This window comes from Eleutherodactylus coqui, chromosome 4, assembly GCF_035609145.1.
Source record: "Eleutherodactylus coqui strain aEleCoq1 chromosome 4, aEleCoq1.hap1, whole genome shotgun sequence".
Taxonomy (NCBI): domain Eukaryota; kingdom Metazoa; phylum Chordata; class Amphibia; order Anura; family Eleutherodactylidae; genus Eleutherodactylus; species Eleutherodactylus coqui.
This window is the reverse complement of record NC_089840.1, coordinates 102224368-102247271: the sequence shown is the minus strand read 5'-3', so window position 1 is coordinate 102247271 and position 22904 is coordinate 102224368. Positions and strand designations below refer to the sequence as shown.

Sequence of the window (22904 nt, the reverse complement as noted above, 5' to 3'; positions counted from 1 at the left end):
AGGAAAAACGCTTTTAAATGTGATCTACTATTGTAGCATGCAAATGAAGATCAGAATGGACACTAACACTACATGAAATAGAGAATCTTAGTGTACTTTGGCCCAATATCCTGCAACTGTCATAGCCAAATCAATTTCTATATTATCAAATTAAATTACCAATAGTTATTTTGCCTGTTTTTTTTGGCTGTGCCATATAATGATTGTCTTGATTTGAAAATGTTCATGGTCCCACTTGAGAATCAAAACTATGTCAATATTGCTTAGTAGGGATGGGAAACCATCCATCCTGTGTCAGATAGAACAACATGTTCATACACAAATAGTTGATGGAGGCGACTATATTAATTATACTCATCTGTAGATTAGCAAGAGTTAGAAATGTTGTTGAATCAAGTGCAGATATTTTGATTGAAACAAGAGCAAATCTTATGCCTATTCTGTGGTTAAACCCCCAAACATAATTGAGCTGAACAGAGGGAATGAACAATTTCATATGTAAATATTACATTGCAGGTAGTATGCAGAGAGAGTTTGCCTTACACAAAAGATCATGCAATGCAAACCTTTTTCATATTAACAGCAAATATTTAAATACAATGTGAGAAGAAATCGAAAGATGAATATTTAAAATTCCTTCCCTGTATTTCCATGTTCAAAGTGAAGAAGCGTGGCAAAAAATCCAGGGCACATCTATACAAATAAGGCTCAAAGCAGAGTTAATTGACAGAAGAGATACAAATGGCATTCTTTTACAAGTGCCTTAAGGAAAATGGGGCACAACATGATGCACATTGGCTGAATTAAGAATTGGCTACAGTGATTAGTTCTGGTCTGTGGCTAATCCATTTAATCAGACAGGAATGTTGGGTTCTTTAGTGTTATCCTTGCACTTTCTTAGGAGAAGGAAGAAATAGCAAAAATAGATCATAAGTTCATCTCTGCACTGTACTACCATACTGTATAAGGGCAGGAGAACAAAGATCTATTGTACTCAGAAATTCCACATCTTTTCAAGAGGCTTAGTGCATTTGTTTTAGAATGGTAATATTTTCCCTGCATTATCTATCATTAAATGTGATTTGTTTGGCTTGGTTTAACACTTCATCTCAATTCTTTTATATGAATGAATAGATTTTAAGTAGGAACTTGTCTAGATAAAAGTACAGCTAATGAACAAAATGTTACAGTAGGTGCAGCGTACACAATTTATGAATACTGCATTCCTTTGAAAGGCAGTGAATTTATGTACACTATAACTAGTTCTCTATGGTACAGTTACCAGAACTGCCACATTTACATGAGATCTTTCTATAAGTAGTAGCAGGAAATTCAAAGTCAGCTGTAACTTACCTGCAAGTAGCGTTCAGCAAATCGAACCAGAAGAATCCTGTTTTAGGGTGCCCACCCACTGGCGTTTGCGATTTTCGTGCGTGAAAAACGCAGCGTTTTCCGCGCGGTTTTCGTGGCGTTTTTCGCGGCTTTTTCGCGGCATTTTCGCTGCTTTTTCGCGCCTTTTCCGTTCATTTCCATTGACATTCATGGGTGCATTAAGAGAAAAATAAGGACACATATGCAACTGACAGTTCCTATGTTAAAAATTGCAACGGACCGAAAAAAAAAACGCCAGTGGACAGGAGCACATTCAATACTAATTGCTCTTGAGAAAAAACGCAAAACGCAAAGGAAAAAAAATCGCCAGTGGGTGGGAGCCCTTAGGCTGAACTTTGCTAAAAGTTCCGTTCGACACAAACCCAAACCAAGTTTTTAGCAAATTTCTACTGAAACAGGATTCTACTGGTTCATTTCGCTCAACCCTAGCCCTGAACACTGCTGTATAATACTGACTAAGGGCTCAGTCAGATAAGCATTTTTTTACACATGTAGGTGTGTGAAAAGAAACGCAAAGCGAATGTAAAAAAAATTACCGTGACCAAAACGGCAGACACGTTTTTAAATGTGCACTTGTTGTGCAGTCATGCAATGGTAAAATTTGCTCATAAACGTGCGGTCCCATTGCTATCCCCTGCTGCGTCTGTGACAGCTGCAGCAGGGGATTCCTTGGATGTGGAACCCTTGGAAGCTATCACCCTTGTGGTCAATAGGGCCACAGGTCAATGGCTGAGCGCTGCCTCTGATGGGTCACAGCGCTCAGCCAATTACAGGCAACGCTTTCTGGAGGTTGAGATTTTTCAATCCTCTGCCATCAGAATACCAGCGCTTCTTGGAGAGTTACCTTCTTTTTTTTTCTTTCTCTACAGCTAGGGATGATTTTCAGGGGAAGGCTTATATTTAAAGCCCTTCCCTGAAAATCCCTGCAGGGCTTGCCTTCATCCAGTTGCTTTCAATGGGGTGGCAGCAGTGCCCTCCCCATTGAAAGCAATGGGAGAACATCGCGCTCCTGTTCCACAACTATGACAGCTGTGGCAGGGGAATTCTTCATCCCTACGGGGAGTCCCCTTGTCACTCAACACTGTTTAGTGGATTTCGTCATCTTCTAGGTTCAATTTGAAGTAATTCAGACTGTACTGTACTTTTTGCAAAAGTTTGGTGAATTGGCCAAACCAAATTTTCCAAAAGTTCACTTATCACTTCCTGCAAGTGACAATAAAACAAAGCTGCAGACTTCAGAAGGGCTTTTGTGACATGCTAATGACCCAAGTTACAGCTTCTTAGAGAGTTTCATTAGCAAAATATAGGTGCATAGTGAGATATATTGACATGAAAGCAATGGAAGACACAGATCAGTTAATTAACCTCATTGTTTGCCTTATTCCAGGCGTTAGGAAGACTTTTTATTAGCTCAACTTTTTAAAAAAATGAAGCAACCTTTCAAATACTCCTGATTTAAAAATGTTTTATGCATACAATTCCTATGTAGTCTTATGTGTCTACATTGTTACTAACTTCAAACAATCTGTGTCTTTTGATCCTGCAGTCATGTATTACTCCACTCATTATGTCCCTTTTACTGTCTGGAAAGTTAGAAAGAAAAGAGGACAGAAGAAACATTACCACAGGATCAGACTATATAATGTTTGTCTGTGACCATAGAGACATACAGGTCTGCATAAGAGGCAATAGAAAATGGCAGAGAATTGTTCAGCTTAGATTCAGTGAGGCAATAACAAAAATCAATAGTATTATTGAAAATATATTTTTTAAAAATTGCAGGGTGAATAAAATGTATATTTGGTATGGCTGGCCACTTTATTAGAGACACCCATCTAGTAGCACATTAGACCTCCTTTGGCCTTTAGAAGTGCAGCAGTTCTTCATGTGGATTCACACTGAAATTGATCCATGGAAGAATCGCTCACTTGATTTTATGCATTGCTGTGGGGTTACGTGTCTAATTTCCATACAGAGAAGCTCTGAATGTGAAAGCGCAGGTGTGTCTAATAAAGTAGCCTTTCAGTGTATAATACGAACATATATACTTGGTAATATAAGACACTTATCACTATCTGTGGTTCCATGATTTGCCAATATATTGTCTCAGTCATAATGGCACATGGGAATGGGCACATTTTGTAAAGTATCTGGGATCTTAGTTGGTAAAGTTGTCTAGTTGTACACTATTGATGGCCTAGCCTTAGAAAAGGGTCATCAATACTAGATCATAAAATCATAGAATGGTTGAGTTGGAAGGGACCTCCAGGGTCATCTGGTCCAACCCCCCTGCTCAGTGCAGGATTCACTAAATCATCCCAAACAGATGTCTGTCCAGTCCCTTTTTTGAAGACTTCCAGATGTTCACTGGACCAGTGTGCTCATGCGCAAAGCTGGTCTCTACAGGAAGTAGACAGCTCCTTTCCTACTGTAGTGGCCAGGCTTAGTATTACAGGCAAAGTTCCCATTGAAGTGAATGCAGTGAGAATGGAGCTGCCTGCTTCCTGCAAAAATCAGCTAGAGTATATAAGCACAATGGTCCGCTGAACAGCTGATTGGTGAGGGCCCCAACTGACAGACTTACACCTATCTACTATTGATGGCCTAACTATTGATAGGTCATCAATAGTTTACAACTGGACAACCCCTTCAAGCAAATTCAGGAGTAGCAGGGGAATGAACGAAATGTCTTACAAGGCATGCTAGATATTTTCACTTTATAATTAAAAACACACAACTTCATGCATATGAAAACCTGCAATGTGCTCTAATTTGAGAGAGGGTGTGTGGTTGCCCATAATCACGAACAACCCTCAGAATAGAAATTGCTCTATCACAATCATGGTTTCAGAACTATCTAGCACAGGAACCTTCATTGTGGTATCTGCTAAATCTACATGTGGATCGCGCATTCTTCTTAGAGATATCAATTTCACTTATTCTCTGTTGCACGCAAAAAGGCTTTCACAGTCACAGTACATTTGGAGAACCATGGTCTAGAGATTATATGTTTGATGTGCTTATTAGCAGGCAGTGCTGGTTTTAGGGAGATAATGTGCTGTGCCTCGCCCTGAAATTTTTGGAAGCGTTGAAATGACTCCTATGGGAAAATTAAACTGCTTAAAAGTTCTTTCTAGATCAAACCTACCTGAAAGGTGATGAAAGGTCAGTCAGAGAGGGTGCCTTAACATATTGCATATGCTACATTTCATCTTATCATTTACAGCTTTGCAGCATGTTTGGTGAATAGAATCAATATAAGACTAAAGGGGTTATCCAGCCAAACAAAAAATTATAAAAGCTGCTCACCAAGTTTGAAAACATGAAATAAGCCATACTCACCTCACCCAATTATCCCAGCATCCATTCTGCTGGTTCCAGGTTTCTCGCTGCTCTTTACTTGCTGCAGCAGTCACATGTCTTTGGAATTGCTGCAGCAGGAAGTGGAAAGAAGTGGTGGATCAGTTACAAGTGAAATTGAAGCATCATGGTATCAGATGAAGTAACGATTACTTCTGTTATGCTTTTCCAGCCTGGTGAGCAACAAATAACTGAAAACGGCCATGCTTACCGATACATGGGCAGGTAGAAAACACCAATTCCCAGTAGCATGCAGAGAGTCAAATTCTATATGCTAGAGGTAACATAGATGCAAAATACTGATGAGCAACCACTCACACACCCACCATACATGGTGGGAGTCACTACTTGGTGTTATACTTGCACATAGACAATGTTGCATAGGTGGCAGTGCCGTAAACACATGTAGTGCACCATGCTACACCTATACTCTTAGATTAGGTGGGTTGCCCTACACTTCAAGTGTACCACACAAAGCACTGACACCCTGAGCTCCCGTAGTATCTCCAGGCCAGATTGCTTCTGCAAATAAATACTAGTTATTAGTTGATATTTTGGCCAAAATACGCAAACTTACAACCAACCTCAAGGGTCCTCGTGCGTTGCAAGTCTCTACACTAACATTACAAACAAATCCACTGAAAAAGAGATCAAATCCATACAACAATTACTGAAAGCAGACATACTTACTGATCCATGGGCAGGTACAAACACTTTTTCTAAGCAGCATGCAGAAAGGCAAGATACTATATGGGGGATATAGCACTGGTACAAATACTGAGTAGAGAGTATTGTGGAATTGGGTACCAGTGGAATGAGAGCATGGGAAATTGGGTTAGGTCAGTATGACTTCTTTTATGCTTTTGCAGCCTGGTGAGCAGCTTTCAGAATTTTTTGTTCAGATCTACCACAAAGAAATTATCCACATGGAACAACCACCTTAGAAGGGCTGTACAAGAACTGAAATCATCCCCTATCCACCAGATTGGGGATTGCTTTATGATAGATGGGTGTTCAACCTCTGGGAACCCCACTGATCCCTAGATTAGTGGTTCTGAAGACCCACGCATAAATAGAGCGGAGGTCACACATGTGGTTTGCTCTATTTATTTCAATGAAATTGCTGTGTACAAGTGCTTGGCAATCTCCTTTGCTGTTATTGAAATGAAGAGACTGGCAGTGCACATGCACAACCTCCACTCCATTCATGTGGGGACCATTGGGAACCTCTTTCTTGAGGTTACGTTTGAGATCTTGCTTCAACCCCTTGAAGCTATATTAACATGGATCCATCTACATAGATGTCGGATGACAGAATCATATTCTACCACAGAATACTGTATTTTGTCACCTTTATTTCCACTTTTTACAAAAAAAAAATATTTTGAACATTTTTTTTAGCTAAAAATAAATCTTTTAGTCATGAAAAACAGAAACTTCAATACTACCCAACATTGACAAGATTTAGGAATATGAGGTTACCTAAACCATATAAGATGCTTGGTGATGTCTGTACAGGTGATTATAATGATGACAACACATTCCTAGGAATTTGCAGATATATTTGGATATCAGAATGTTGCACTTAGGGCTCATTCACACTAGCGCTGTGGGTGCGCATTAGAGGCGCACACAGAAAGCGCTTATAGAGAAGCCAATGGTTTCCTTTAGAAGTGTTCACATGAAAGAATGCTAGACGCGCTAAATTTGTGCATCTAATAAAGATAGGACATAAGACTGCAAGGTTGCATCTAAGCTCCAAGGTGTGCGCAAAGATAGGACCTGACCTATCTTTGGTGTGTGCTTTCCATAGACTCCTATGGGAGCTGGAAAGCACGAACCTCAGATCGTGTGAACGGGCTAGTTCAAGTAGCTGGAATTAACTTGTTCACGTGGTCTTTAGTGCAGTATAGCCACGATCTTTGCACGCGGCCATACTGTGCACCCACAGCGCGAGGCCTTAACTGTAGTAATTATTTAAAGTAGAGCAATATCAATTATCACAAAATAAAATATTATACCACCTATGGCATTCTAAAGTTTAAGCACCCCGTTATATAACCTATTAAATCATAGTTTCTCAACTTATGGTACAGTTCCCTAGAGGGTACTTGTGACAATCTAATAGATGCATATCATGTCTCCAGATCATGCTTCTGTCACATACATCTTCCTCCTTCTCCTACTGTCACCATCCACTTCTGGTAATGGGTCATTGTTACAGCTGGCTACTGTATGTCATGCTGGCTCTGGCTGGCTCATCTAAGCTGTCACTAATGCATGTTGGATCAGTGTCTGGCAGGTTAGTGGAAACAATATCAGTTCTGCTCTGGGGTCAAGGCAACAGATTATTTTATGGGAATTTTATAGCACTTTGACACTGGGCAATGTCCCACTTTTTTAACATCCCCCAAAACTATGGATGTGCATTCAATCTACGTTTATACAATGACAATTTGTCAGCTATCAGAGAAGACAGCATTATGCAGCATGTAGTATAATGTGACAATATACTGCCTTGACATGTATATTACGATAACTATTTTGCTATACCATATTGTACAGTTTTACACAAGTTGATGGTGATATTGTTAACAATATATAATATTTGTATGTATTCCATCTGTTTGGTGAATAACATATGTGTAGATGTGGATATCAACCATCGATAGCATCTCCAAGTGAGGATATTTAATGAAATATATGCTCCAACTGACCGTTCTTGAAGGCAAAATAAACAGACTTACAAAAACAGATCAATAGAAAAGCCATCGATCGAACTAATGGTGCTTTCTCTTCAGGGAGGCATACCACATCTCCTAAACCAAACCCCTCTGTACTCCACCTGATAACATGCTCCCTGTCCTACTAACTGCAATTCCTGCTAGCCGTAATCAACCGGCACCTGCAGTCATACTGATTCAGCCACTATACGGCCTGACCATTGTCTATGTGTATAGCATCCCCCACTCTTGACCTTGCCATACCGTGCACATCTCCAGCCCCTTTACCTTTACACCCCATTATTTGTAGTATGGAAGCTCATTGGAACAGGACCCTCAACCTTACTGTTTTCATCAATTGATTACTTCATGTAACCATTATCTTGTTTTTATTTCTCCTGTCTTGTAAGCGCTGCGAAATATGTTGCCACTATATAAAGATTATTATTATATTATGATAGACAGATAGATAGATCAGTTAAATGTTGATAATGGATGGAAATACTGACTGAGAGGAGGATAGCAATGCATCCTTTCTTAACCGCTCTCAAATCTCAATAATCCTGAGACGTATTGCATGAGTTGTTAAACAATCATGTAAAAAAGAAAAATGATACATCTGATAGCTGCTTTTACGGATGCCATCTATCACCTATGAACTGCTATGTTAAAAAATGTATACATTTAACATATACATTTTTTTAACCTGACAGCTGTGATGGATGACACACATGACTAATTCATTTTTTTCTGTATGGTGCAAGAATAGGTATCATGCAAATTGTTTACCTTAATGAAATTCAAGAAAGCTTAAGAATGGACACATCTGTATATTATAGTAGATAGTGTTTCTAATGACGGTCTTGCTTATGCAATGCATTAAAATCGTTGCACTTTAGATAATATATCACATCTTACCCATGGCTGAGCCATAGTCGTGAACATGTGCATGCTATTAACCGAAAGAAAAATGTCTTGTATCCTTCTGTCCTTAATGCATGCTTTACCTATTAAATTATTGTCAAAAAAACTCATAGTAGGCAGATAAAGTTACAGGTAGTAGTACAATGTAATCCTACTAGATGTATTGGTGGGACCATCCATACAGCCTCAGCATGTGTATGCTTGGAGAAAAGCTCAGCCGGTCCTACACTCCACCCCTAACCAGCTGCTTTCTCACTTTCTCAAGACGATCTGATTAGACAAGATGGAATCAACCTATGGAAGCTTCAAAACTGCATTTCATTACTATCAATTTTCATCAATCTCTTTATTCAGTATATTCATTAGGGATTTACATGTTCCAAGATTAATTTAAATCAAAGTACAACATTTTTGATGAATATTTTCTTTCATTTAACAAAAATAGAGTAAGGCGGTACATTGTTTGCACTTGTGAACTTCTTTTTAACCAGTAAGGCATGTGATGAAATCCAGTAATTGACCCTAACATGTCTAGAGCATTTTATTGAATTCCAAGTTCAAAAGTGTCAAACACATAGGTCACATTTAGAGATGACCGAGCACCCAAATGCTCGAGTCCGCGTTATTCGAGTCAACCTTTTCGTAAAGTTCAAGAGCTCTACTCGAGTAACGAACCCCAATGACTACAATGGGAGACTCGAGCGTTTTTGTATGTGGGACGCCGGGTGCTGAGCTTTTTTTTTTTTGTCCTTGGTTCTCTCTCTCCCCTGCCTACCAGACAAAAAATTTGCTATTGACGCGTGCTGCGTCGCAGCGGGGAGTGGCCAAAACAGGCATGTCACAGTGAGGAGGAGCCAAAAACTGGGGCGGGGCCGAACACGGCTTGATGCTTGTTCGAGTAACGAGCACCATCAAGTACGCTAATACTCGAACGAGCATCAAGCTTGGCAGAGTATGTTCGCTCAACTCTAGTCACATTATAAGACTGTTGATGCATTTGACTACAACTATTTAGATTTGTGATAATCAGGGATGCAAAGGATGGAAATAGTCCTCTTTCTTGGATTCAACGGTGCATGTTAGCAAAATGTAATTACTATGTTGTCATTATACCATTGTGGGGGAGATGCCTGAGTGTATTGCTAAAGGGGTATGTTGGCACTATATAAGGAAGATAACTAAATAAATAGATCATATCAATGTATCTAGGTTTTACCATTTTATTTTGTGTGGTTTTTGTACGTATTGTTTTGTGTAACACGTTAATGACAGTTGGTGATGCAGTTTACATTTAGTTAACAGTAGTATGGCAGAGGAGACTAAACACCCATGTGCCATATTACTAGGGATTAAGTGCCAGATGGTTAGAGAAGCCAAGCTTTGAAGCTAGTACTGAAAACAGGTTTGCTGGATGTAGACACTGCATTGAGTTGAGTGAAAGGGATTAGAAAATTGTATATAACTATGTTTTCACCAGTTTTCATGGTCTGTTGATGTGATGAATAAGGCCCAGTGAAAAAAAGCAAACCAAGGGCCTCTTAACGGGGGAGTAGCCTGAAGCTTTGTGCCAGAAGGGTTAATTGTCTCTCGATTCATGTACAACAGTTAAGTCAGTATGGTTGCCCCTCACTGAGATCTGGAGTATGAGAGCGTGCCCTATCAAGGAAAATTCCTGATAAGGTGCATAGGAGGTAATGGATTTACTAGCCAGAGCCTGGGTTGAAGGAGGTGATCCACTACTACTAGAGACTCAAAGTGGTTCAGGGTAATGCAGAGACCGTTAAGTCCCATAACAGTGAGTTACTTTGAGTAGCTGCCATCTTGAGTAACCAACCGATATCTTGTGTAAGCATTCGACAAGTGTGTGTCTTCATTGTGAGCCTGTGTAAAATGGTATGCTTATTAAACCTTTGTAAACATCAAGCTAAGTGCCTCGGAGAAGTAAAGTTTTTAGTTTAGTTTGTTTGGAAATACTCTGTCTCTACCTGTCTCCATCAAAAAAAACTTTCAGCCTGTTACAAATCTAAACTCCAAGGGCTCTGGGCCCTCATTACAGGGACATACTGTACATAGATTAGAAGAGGTTCCCATAGCAAACACATTTTAAGAACCCTTTCTAGTGTTCATATCCCTTGATGGCTCTCCTATAGCCCCTTTGCAGTGGCACTCTATAAACCCCATGAGCCTCTACATGGTACTATATTATGAAAGTATTTTAGGGTAGACTATCTCTGTAATACTGCATCCATGCCATTCTCTGCCCTATATTATGGCTCTACAGACTTCCATGGGTACCATATTACTACTCTAAGCAACTCAGAATGACTTGTAAATAATAGAGGAACCCCTCAAAAGGTGAAATGCCTTATCTGAAAAAACATTGTTAGAGATTGTTGGGGATCAAATTCTGCAATCCCACCATGATGTCCAGATGATAAAATGGACTAGGGGGCTAACGAGTGCATATTATGCTATCACTGAATGCATAAAACAGATGAATAATGAGGACTAGGGACACCTGCTTTTCCAGGAAGTTAAAGGGTCATAGGTCTTAGATTCCTGATTTTTTTGTGATGTTTTCACGCATGTTAGCTTTGTCATTTCAGTATGTTTTAAAGTTTGCCTTTGGTTTGAAGATATGCAATTAATCATGAGAAAACTACATGTACAACATTTCCATATGTTAATATTATTGTTAGCATTATTAATGGAAATACTACCCTGTTAGCACAGATAAGCCATTGCGAATGGAAATTATAAGGTCTACTTGTTCAAGATATCACACAAACTCTTTTAAAGGGGTAATAATTTGTTTTGATATATTGGTCTATCCTGGTCAGCAGCCACTTTTACTGTAGAGTTAATCAGGGAAGCATTTACCTAGGATTGTTCATATACAATAGGCTATTTTATGATATGTCATTGTAGGGTAAGCGATTGCTTGCAAGCAGACAGAAATATGCTTAAAATTTGTTGCTCTCTTCTGAACAAAGGTCAGTTGGAACTCTAGTTTTTGCTAAGCATAATACCCCGTGCAGAAGAAAATAAAATGGGAGCCTCTTACAGGTCATATTTGAAATAAAAAATGCAATTTAAGGAGATTTGCTCAATAATTTATGTCTTTGGTAAAATAGTTGGTTAATTTTTCTATTTTCCTTTAGATTCTCTTTTGGGACTTTATCATGTACAATGGATTCCTGAATCATGTGCAAACAACGAAACCAAAGGACCTGAGAAAGCTGTAACTCAAGTAAGTTATGATTAAGAACATTTTAGCTGTAATGAAGAGCTACAAACAAGATGAGTTAATGAAAACCAGTGAACTTCAGAAATTAGAAGTGTTTTCTGCTTTACATCATTCCTGGTTGTATGATCTATTATGGCATATATGGAGTCAAATGTTCTTGATAATCCATTTTTTTCAATGGTGATCTGAGTTTGGTTCACTATGACTGCGGTGGACCTGGGATATTATGGTCATGAAATGGACATTAAAATGCGCCTGTTTTAGAGCCTTTAGAAAACAGCTAAATGAAAATCACTCCTAGAACTCTAACCTGGTGAATTCCTAAGGCCTCATGTCCACGGGCAAAATAATAATTAAAATCCGCAGCGGATCACCCGCACGCGGATCCGCATCCCATAGGGATGCATTGACCACCCGCTGGTAGATAAATAGCCGCGGATGGTCAATAAAAGTGAATTAGAAAAAATATGGAGCATGAAAAAGTCCGAACATGCTCCATTTAGGTGCGGGTCTCCTGCAGGGACGGCTCCCGCAGGCTTCTATTGAAGCCTATGGAAGCCGTCCGGATCCGCGGGAGACCTAAAATCAGAATATACTCACCTGCTCCGGATCTTCTCTTCTTCGCGGCTTGATCTTCTCACCGTTGCGGCCGGATAGTTTTTCTTCTGGCCGGCGCATGCGCGCAGCAGGCAGCCGGCGTGCCGTGCACATCCGTCGGGCCGAAGAAAGAAAATCCGGCCGCGACGGAGAGAAGATCAAGCCGCGAAGAAGGGAAGATCCGGAGCGTGCGGAGAGGTGAGTAATTGCTATTTTCAGCCCTCATGTCCGCGGGGCAGGAGGGACCCGCTACGGATTCTCCATGGAGAATTCGTAGCGGGCATAATTTTTCCCATGGACATGAGGCCTAAGGGTTCCTTCACATGGGCGTAATACGCAGAGGATAGAACCCATTGATATAAATGGGGTAGACACATTTTCCAAGTTTACATGTGCATTTCTCACGGTGCAAAAAATAGGACCTGCTCTATTTGCACCACGAAGATCCCCATAGAAATCTATGAACGGTAGGCAAATGCACACTTAATGTGCATGCAAGTGCAGAATTCCATGAAAAATAGAACATATCTGGACCTCATTTGGCGAAATAGCCATTTAAATTGTGGCATATTCTTCCGCACAAATAAAGATGCCCTGTGTGTGCAAAAAGTACATTAAAATGCGCTGATACATGTGCAAATTAACATTGTTCATACTGAAATTATGTGGTGTTGAAGATTTCGTATTTGTGCATACGCCCATGTGAAGCCATCCTTAGGACTTAGTCACACCCATGTAGGGTGCCGATGCGCCCGTGTGACTGTTCCCTTACTGCAGGAAGAAGACGGACGTACTTCGGGACGGACGACTCCCCGCAGCGCAGAAGAAAGAACACATGACCGGCAATGAAGCCAGTCACATGTTTTTTCCTCCAGCTCTGCAGAGAGACGTCCGTCTTGAAGTACGGCCGTCTCCTTCCTTCAGTAACACGAGCGCTGATGCGCCTGTGTGACTAAGCCCTAAGGAATAATTCTGTAATATCATATGAAAGTGGCTCCAAACCAAAACTTTGATGGAAGACCTCATTCAGACATCCATATGCGACTTGTACATGAGAATATCTGGTGAAATGTCCACAGGACAGCACAGGAACACCCGTCTGTGTACGGTCCCATCTATAGGGACAGTGGGCATTACATGTCTGTGTTTTGTCCGTGATTCACATTGACCTCTGGTCCGTGTAAACACTTGCCTATGTGAATAGTCATATAGACTGTAATGAGTCTATGAAATACACAGACATAAAATATGGCCATCCAAATAAGGGCTAATGCTAATTTATCAAAGTGACAGAATTAGCAAGCATGAAACTCCTGCATGTGAATAGCACGCCCTTATTTATACAGTATTTTGGAGAGGCATTGTTGCTATATCCTTTTATGCTGCTTCTAATACCCTGCTTGTTTTGCTTGGATGAACATTCACATTCATGTTGTACTATACACGCTATTATCACGTCATGGGAATTTTGCTTTCTGTTAGAAGTAAGACACTTTGATGCAGTGCAGCCCAGGTGATTCATAATATACGTGAAAGGAGCCAGCCGTTCCAGGACATTTTAGTAGCCACCCACATTATAAACAAGTCTGCTCTGCTTATTGTACAGTACTATAGCAGGACTCAATGCAAAGTAAATACAATTCAGGTTTAGACACCATGCTGGAACTGAGCTTTAGGCTATAAAATCCTTTTATAGGAATATTGCAGTCGTATGACAATGATATCAATTGTTACCTATACAGTATATGAATTCAGATGATTACCCATAGCGGTAGGAATGGAAATGTGTACACATAATATTGGAAAATTTTAAACCTAGGAGCTATTTTTGATTTTTCTTCATTTTTGTTCTTTCTTGTCTGCTTTTAAAAAATCATAACCTTTTTTTTCTATTTTTCAGTTGACATAGCCATATGAGAGATTCTTTTTTTCTTAAAGGGGTTTTACAAGCAAAATACTATTCATTGGCTGTGGTCCGCTGCTCAGGACCCTGGCTGATCAACTGATTGGGCGCCATTGTCGGCGGTGTAATACACAGGGGGAAGAGTAGAAGTTGATTCTCCGACCTCTGTGTGGTGGCCGGCACTTGTAACTGCAGGTGCAGCTTTCATTGATTTTAATTACATTTTACAAGTGCCGACCACTACAAGGGGTTAGAGCAGTGGCTTCCTCTTTGATCCGTGTGTTTTGCAATGCTGACATTGGGCACCCGATCAGCTGATCGGCCTGGCTCCTGCATGGCAGATCACAGCCAATCAGCTTTTGATGACCTATCCTGAGGATAGAAATATACTTAAAGGGGTTGTCCCACGGCAGCAAGTGGGTCTATACACTTCTGTATGGCCATATTAATGCACTTTGTAATGTACATTGTGCATTAATTATGAGCCATACAGAAGTTATCAAAAGTTTTATACTTACCTGCTCCGTTGCTAGCGTCCTCGTCTCCATGGTGCCGACTAATTTTCGGCCTCCGATGGCCAAATTAGCCGCGCTTGCGCAGTCCGGGTCTTCTGCTGTCTTCAATGGGGCCGCTCGTGCAGAATGCCGGCTCCGTGTAGCTCCGCCCCGTCACGTGCCGATTCCAGCCAATCAGGAGGCTGGAATCGGCAATGGACCGCACAGAAGAGCTGCGGTCCACGGAGGGAGCAGACCCCGGCGGCCATCTTCAGCAGGTGAGTATGAAGACACCGGACCGCCGGGATTCAGGTAAGCACTCTCCGGTTTGTTTTTTTAACCCCTGCATCGGGGTTGTCTCGCGCCGAACGGGGGAGGGGGGGGGGGGTTAAAAAAAAAACAAAAAACGTTTCGGCGCGGGACAACCCCTTTAATTATAAAAATCCTGCGCTCATAGGGCCCACCATTCAGATGGAGCGATACAGTTGTTACTGCTCCCAAGTAATGGTGACTTACTCTGGCTTGAGAAAGGTGCTTGTAGCATCAAAACGTGTTGCCTTGCCTTATGTTTTAAACTTTGAATAAAGAAGAGGATTGCCTAAACCCAGCGGCTGACGCTAACTTCTGTTGAGACAACTAGGAACAGGAGGGGGTTCTGTGGACATCATACCCCCCTCCTTCAGAGTAAGTCACCATTACTTGGGAGCATTAACAACTGTATAACTCCATCTGAATAGTGGGCCTATGAGTGCAGGATTTTTATAATTAAGTATATTTCTTTCTTTGTACGGGGGTATCCTCCATTTGGTGGACCCTTGTAATCCCTGCAGCTCTCCCCTGAATAAGTGGATGCCATCGGGCATAGGATTGCACCAGAAACAATGCCCAGGTGAGACAGCTGGTACCCTAGGGCACTAAGCTGTCTACGCCAGGTGAGATTATCAAATTGTATCCATCTTTGGCACTTCCCTAACTTTATATATCCTGAGGATAGGTCATCAGTAATATTTTGCCTGAAAAACCCCTTTAAACATATTTAAAGCACAAAACATATTGGTTGATTGTTATTAAACAATGATTTCAATGATGGCAACTATCAATCTAAACATTTGTTAAACTTTATATGGTAAATTGTCCATCCCTTAGAAATGCACAGATCATCCGTACTAGTACCATCTTTGCTTGTTTTTATGATTACGAACCCTTTTTATTTCCCCACACAGGATCACCACATTATCCTACCAGGGTTATTATTTTCCTGCAAGTACAAAGTCACAATACAGCCAGACAGATCTAAGGGCCATTTAAAGGCTGAAAGTATATTCTTCACAACTCCTCCCTGTTCAACGCTGAAAGGCAAAAACCACAAACACATCAACTGTCCAACTGAAGGAGGTAAGAAATTGGCCCGTTACTAGGATGAAATACTGTGTGTTTGTGTTTTGTGTCTTGGAACACTGCTGCTTCATTTTTGTTTAATTGTGATTGCACAATAAATCCTATAATTGGCTGCCCGTGTTGTGCCGTTTCTCATGAATATATTTCCCATATCTCATATAATCAAGAGGTAAGCTTCTAGTTACAGAGATTGTTTTAGACAAAGGTCAGCTTTTTTTCTAGGAAGTATGCGACTCATTGGACTATCTTGTAATCAAGTGCAAACATACCCATGTTCAAAAGGGGTATTTCTGAAAAAGCAAACCTTTGTTGCTAAATTAGAGATGAGCGAACCTACTCGTTTCGAGTAATTACTCGATCGAGCACCGCGATTTTTGAGTACTTCCGTACTCGAGTGAAAATATTCGAGGCGTGGCAGAGCGGGGGCTAGCAGCGGGGAACAGGGGGGAGCCCTCTCTCTATCCCTCTCCCCCCCACTCCCCGCTGCAACCCCCCACTCACCCACGGCGCCCCCCGAAACTTTTCGCCCGAGTACGGAAGTACTCGAAAATTGCGGTGCTCGGGTGAAAAAGGGGCGTGGCCGAGTACGCTCGCTCATCTCTATTGCTAATCAAAGATAGCTTAATTCTTTTTCTATTAGCAAGTCTAATTTAGAATACATATTCTTTCTTTTGTGGGTTATGTATTTTCTGCACGGTGCTTTGTATTGATTTAGTTCTTCCCATGAATCCTGAGTAAATCATTACAGGTAGACGTGGATTTGTGTATAGGATCTTTCACAAGAGATGGAATTAGTCTGTGTCACAGTGTTATTCCTAAGAGGCTTGAATTCTGCACCTGTTACAATCTGCGCGTCTTTACTTTCAAACCGCAAGTTTAAATTCCGCAGTGGAAAAGCTTTCTGCTGCAGAATTAAGGACGTCTGGCAGAATTGCTATTGCAGATTTCTAACATACAGGACAAGTAATTCTGCAATTAAGTTTGCATAAAGAAAGCTAGAAACTCTATGAGATGTTCCGCAGAATGCATTCCGTAGTTAAAAACACAAGGATGCCTCCCATGATCTGTCTATATCTAGGACTGTGATGGTAACAAGAGGGCATCCTCCACGTCTAGAGGAAATAAGGTTTCATAACCAATATAGAAGGGGGTTCTTTACTGTAAGAGCAGTGAGGCTGTGGAACTCTCTGCCTGACGACGTGGCAATGGCAAAATCAATAGAGGAGTTAAAGAGGGGACTAGACATCTTTTAAGAGCGCTACGATATTATAGGATACTGACATTAAATAACCAGTAGGGTAGTTGATCTGGTTGTCTTCCCACTGCCGGTCTTGGAGTCAGCTAGGAAAATTCCAAATGTCAATCTAGGGATTATTCCGACTGCCATTATGGAGTCAGGAAGGAATTTTTCCACTCAAAATGGGGTAAATTGGCTTCTGCCTTATTGGGTTTTTCTTTGCCTTCTCTGGATCAGCAGGGTGTGAGTGAAAACAGGCTGAATTTGTCTTTTATCAGCCTAGCATACCATGTTTCAGCAAAATCCACTCTAATTGACAAAATCTGCATTTGTGCACATCCTACGGATAATTCCATCCCTTGTGAGAGGTCTCTATATACTACAGAAACGTATAGCCGTGTTTACTTCCAAAATACTACTAGGACATAGGTGGGAAGCCATATACATCACCTCCCAACAGATGCTCCGCCATTTGACGCTTTGGCTGTCTGCATGTTTGTTTTTATCAATATTTATCAGTATCTTCTGCAACATGTGGTTTGGCTTTGGGTGCTAGGTTGGGGGGGGGGGGCAGGGTTTCACTGCCAATGTGTATTGCTTTTGGTTGCAGTTCAGCCCATTTAACTTTAGTCTGAGCTTTGGGTCTGCATGGAGTGGTACATGTTTGGCCTGGTACCCTTTGTATGCTTTTATCTACATGCATGTGTAGCACTGGGTGGCCACTCCCCTCTCTGTAGGGTGGTCATGCGAGTGGCTGTTCATTAGTTCTTTGCTCCTGTTATAAGCTCCTCTATTTAGCATCTGGGCTGTCTGCATCTATTGGGAGGTGGTGTATGTGCTTTCCCATCTGTGTCCTACTTGTATTTTGGTAAGTAAACATGGCCATACATCTGTGATTTTGTAATATTTTTCCTTTTTCTGTTTTTTTTTTGTCCACATATTATACCTAAAATATTAATCTTCTTTCTATAAAAAACAAGACACTGTCAGCTGAAAAAAATCTAAAAATATATTAAAGGGAAACATGTAAGAAAGTAGACCACTGTCCTTTGTAAGTTATGAACGGTGTGTGGGAGACAGCAAACCATACACAGAAGTATGAGTAATTACCTGGCAACACAAGTAAAGCAACACTAGGTAACAACATATGATCTCCATTTTCTTTGTGGTTACCAATGTAGTCACTCACTTATTCAGCAGCACTGTTGTTGTTGAAGCCCCGCCATCACTTATAGTATGACCCTTGCCCTGTCCTAGGACTGGACAGATGATTATGACGTGAAATGCTTTATCTTATTTTTAATTGCAGTAGATTCTAAGGCTGAAAGTCAGATAAAATTAAAGAGGTCCATACAAGAGACTTAGTGCAGCTTCTTGCTAAAGTTTTTTCTTAATATATTAGTTAACCTCTTGCCACTAAAAGATGTGCATGTACATCCTCCAGCATCGGGGTTTGTATGTAGCAGAATGGAGAGCCAATCCCACTCCATGCAAAGCAGGTACCACCTGTCTTTAACAACTTACACCCGCCCGCAACAGCCACGACCAGCGCTAACGCTGACTGTAGCTGTTAACACTTTACATGCCCCAGTTGGAGTTTGTGGGTCCGGAACAGCCCCCCAATTATTAGATCACAAAATTCCATTTGTTTATCATGGCAGCCTAGGGTCTTCTAAAGGCCCTCAGGGCTGCTATGCATTTCTGCCTATTAGGACAGAAATGCTGTCAGAAATACCATATACTGCAACAGTGAAGTATTGCAGTAAATTATTTAAGCGATCAAACAATTGCAAGTTGAAGTCCACTATGGCGACTAAAAAAGTAAAAATAAGTGGAAAATAAAGTCTTTTTTTACCATAAAAAATAAAGAATAATAAAAGTTTCAAATAGAAACCCCTTTCCCTGTTGATATAATAAAAAACTCAAAACAATAAAAAATTGGTACAGACACATCCATAAAAGTCTGATCTATCAAAATAATCCATTATATATCACACATGGTGAACATCCACAGAAAAAAATGCACATCATCAGAATTGCGCTTTTTTTGGTCACCCTGTCTCTAAGAAAAAAATGAATAAAAAGCAATTAAATATGTACTCCCAGAAAAAATGAGCCTTCACACAACATTATCAATGGAAAAGTTATGGTGGTTAAAAGATGGCAACAGAATTTTTTTTTTTTTTTTTTTAGGATATTTTATTTTTTAAAAGTAATACAGCAAAAAAAAAAAAAATGATATTGGTGTATTCGTACTGACCCATGGAATAAAGTTATCATGTCCTATAAAAATAATACCCCCAAAGATGTTTTTTTTTTCATTTTTCTCCAATGAGATTTTTTTTAATGTTTAAGTACATTAAATAGCACCGTTGAAAAATACAACTTTTCAGCAAAAAAAAGCCATCTGAGGGCTCAGTCACACTGGCGTTTTAACGTCCAATTATTCACGTGTTAAAAAATATTGCACTAAATAGAACCAATGCTTTTCAATGGCAGTGGTCACATGTGCGAATTTTATATGCGCATAAAATTCGTACAGACAAAAGATAGAACATACGGGTAGCAATGGACGTGGTCACACATTTTTTAAATGCACGCAGTGCAAACTTTTTTACGTGCGTAAAAATGCCCGTGTGACTGAGCCCTGACAGGTAAAAAAAAATAAACGAATTATGATTTTTTGAAAATGGAGAGGAAAAAACAAGAATAAAAAAAAGGGGGAAAGGGTCATGTCCTTAAGGGGTTAATGTTGGTTAATGCCCTGTATCTCCCATTCCCTATGCGCACTGGTGTATTTGACTAGAAATTATTTAATGAAAAAAAAAATGATGGTACCATAAGATATCTCTTATTTTCCAGTGATCACTAGAGTTAAGAGAACGTACTCTGCCAAGCTTGATGGTCGTTCGAGTATTAGCGTACTCGATGGTGCTTGTTACTCGAACGAGCATCAAGCGGTGTTCGACCCTGCCCCAGTTTTTGGCTCCTCCCTGCTGTGACATGCCTGTTTTGGCCCCTCCCTGCCGCGACGCAGCGCGCGTCATTGCAAATTTTTTGTCAGGAGAGAGAGATAGAGAGAGAGAGAGAGAGAGAGAGAAACAAACCTAGACAAAAAAAAAAAAGCTCGGGACCCAGCGTCCCACATACAAGAATGCTCGAGTCTCCCATTATAGTCAATGGGGTTCGTTACTCGAGTAGAGCTCTCAAATTTTACGAAATGCTCAACTGGAATAACGCGGACTCGAGCATTTAAGTGCTCGCTCATCTCTAGTGATTACGTAAACTGCTGCCCATTAGAAAACAACTGTTATGCTTGTGATCAGGAGGTCTGTCTAAAACTTCATGCAATAAAGAATGAGAGAGAGAACATCAGGAAAAAGAGACCAAAAACGCATCCTAAAAAAAACTGCTTACAGGCGAAATATCCTAAAACCTTGCTACATTTACGTATTTATGTCTCCCGATTCTATTTGAACCCTCTGTTCAACCTGAGACTAAAAGGGAAAACACCTGGTTGTACCCAAAAAGCATTTTTGTTTTACTAAATAAACTTATGTAACTTTGATGTCCTTGGAATAGATTCCCTTATATCAGAATGGAATGTAAACTCTCAAGTTTAGAGCTCTTTGGGTCAAGCAAGTTACTTTTATTACAAATCATTTCCATTTTGATGTTTAAAAAACCTAAAAGCTCGGAACAAATAGAGACTTTCTTTGTGTGTAGTGAGGTGTTGAAGTTCAGTTAGCAGTCTTTCATACTCCCGTTGCTTTTACAGAGATTTAGCATTGAAGTTTACTGTAATTCAGTGAAATGTTTGTGAAGTCTTGCCAGATATTGGTAAAAGCTTTCATTGTTGGCAGATCTGCCCTTACTCAAGAGGAGTTAACTCATTTTCCAAATGCATTTGAAGAACTTGCAGACCATTATTTGTCTTACAAAAACAACCCCGAATTCACAGAACAAATACTGGAGACAAAGGAAACAGGAGAAAATATTGTTTTATTATCCTGTTTCGCTATGAATTACATAGATTACTTTGTGAGTTCTATATAAACATGTCCATCCTAGACGAAGACAAGGTAATGACATATGGTAAAAGGCACTAGATGGTGCCAAGATGATCTGGAGTGTGGTCAATTTGTGTATGTAAATGTTTAATGTACTGAAAACCTAGTGCTGAGTTTACACTGGCATTTGTAATGCCACTTGAAAGAAAAAGGATTATGGATTTCTACTATGGAAACTCACTAGTGTGTCTTATCTTAGAGGGATTGTCTCACCGAAACAGAAATCATTTTGGGGATCCACTGAAAACCACAGATTGGGCTCTTGAGGTTTCTGGTGATCAGCTGTTAGGCGTGGTTCACATTGGTCAAGTAACTGGGCCCTGTTCACTAGGCCCAGTAATGGGTCAGTACTTAACTTGCCCTCACATTTGCATACTGGTGTTTACATTAGTCAAGTAACTGGACCCAGTGAACTGGGCCTAGAAAAATAAAAGCAATTCCTTCTTTTACTGCTATTCCACTCACTACTTATGCTGTCTGTTCTATTACTTGACTCTCCCCAGTGCTTGCCTGTTTACTGTCCACTCGACGGGTGTGTTTACACTAATTAAGTGGTCATGCGTTTACTAACTTGCCTACTTGACTATCTACTGGACGAATGGAAACCAGACCTTAGTGTTAGAGGAAGTTAAATGTTGCCATACTTTGTCTGCTTCATTGGGGTTAATGAATGGGTCCGGTCAATTAGATGGGGAGCTGCTGCTCTTAGTTTGTGGTTCTGGCTCACACCCCTCTCTATGATGTCAATATGCCCCGATAGAACATAGGTACAGGTTTTGTCTTTGTAAGACAGATGCTTTAGGAAGAAGTGAATCTAGAGAACATTTTGCATGTGCCTAGTATTAAAGTGGATCTATCCATTTTATGTGCTGTCCTATGTTAGGGAAGCATAATACGGATGATCTATGGTACAAAAGTGTTGTGATGCTTGGCTACCAGGAGTGCTGAAAGAATACAATGGGCATATAATTTGAGTATGTTATATTCACGAGGAGAAGACCCTAACCCAGTAGACAAACAGTGCAACCCATTTTTGTGCCATTTGGCTATAAGAAGTGCGGACCTGTAGATGTAAGATGCTGGCCTCACATGGGACAGCATACTAAGCAGACAGATCAGCTTTAATACCCTTGCCTATGATATACCACTGAGAAATAAAACATACCTTTCACTTTGCCTCCACTTAGCTTAAAACTGGACTGTAGCACTAGATTTAGCCCCCCCCCCCCCCCCCGGTAAATCGCTGGTGAATCACGCCGGCTGAAACTTTCCATAGCGTTGCTATGGAAAGCGCCGGATCCAGGCCCTTGAGCAGAGAATCATTGCGGTTCTACGCTCACGGCTGGCAATTCGCAGAATTGCCCCGATTCTCCGCGGTCAGCCTATCTGCCAGATAGGCTGACCTGCGGAGAACTGTCTTCCGGCTCCTGCTCCCGGGCGGCGGCTCCTGTGGCTGAGATCTGCCGCGGCATAACGCAACGCCTGTGGACAGGGGGCCTTAGTCTAGTCCAACAATGACACAATGGAGCATATTTACGAATACTGCCTAAACATTACAC

At 40.7% G+C, this 22904-nt stretch overlaps 1 protein-coding gene across 1 annotated transcript in view; it reads left to right on the top strand.

Moving 5' to 3' along the window:
• Positions 1 to 22904, top strand: part of ANOS1 (anosmin 1) — a 232047-nt gene that overhangs the window by 190860 nt on the left and 18283 nt on the right. Inside the window, exons 10-11 of the mRNA XM_066599923.1 lie at positions 11561 to 11649; positions 15864 to 16035. Coding sequence (XP_066456020.1) covers positions 11561 to 11649; positions 15864 to 16035 — 261 coding nt within the window. The remainder of the gene's footprint in view (positions 1 to 11560; positions 11650 to 15863; positions 16036 to 22904) is intronic.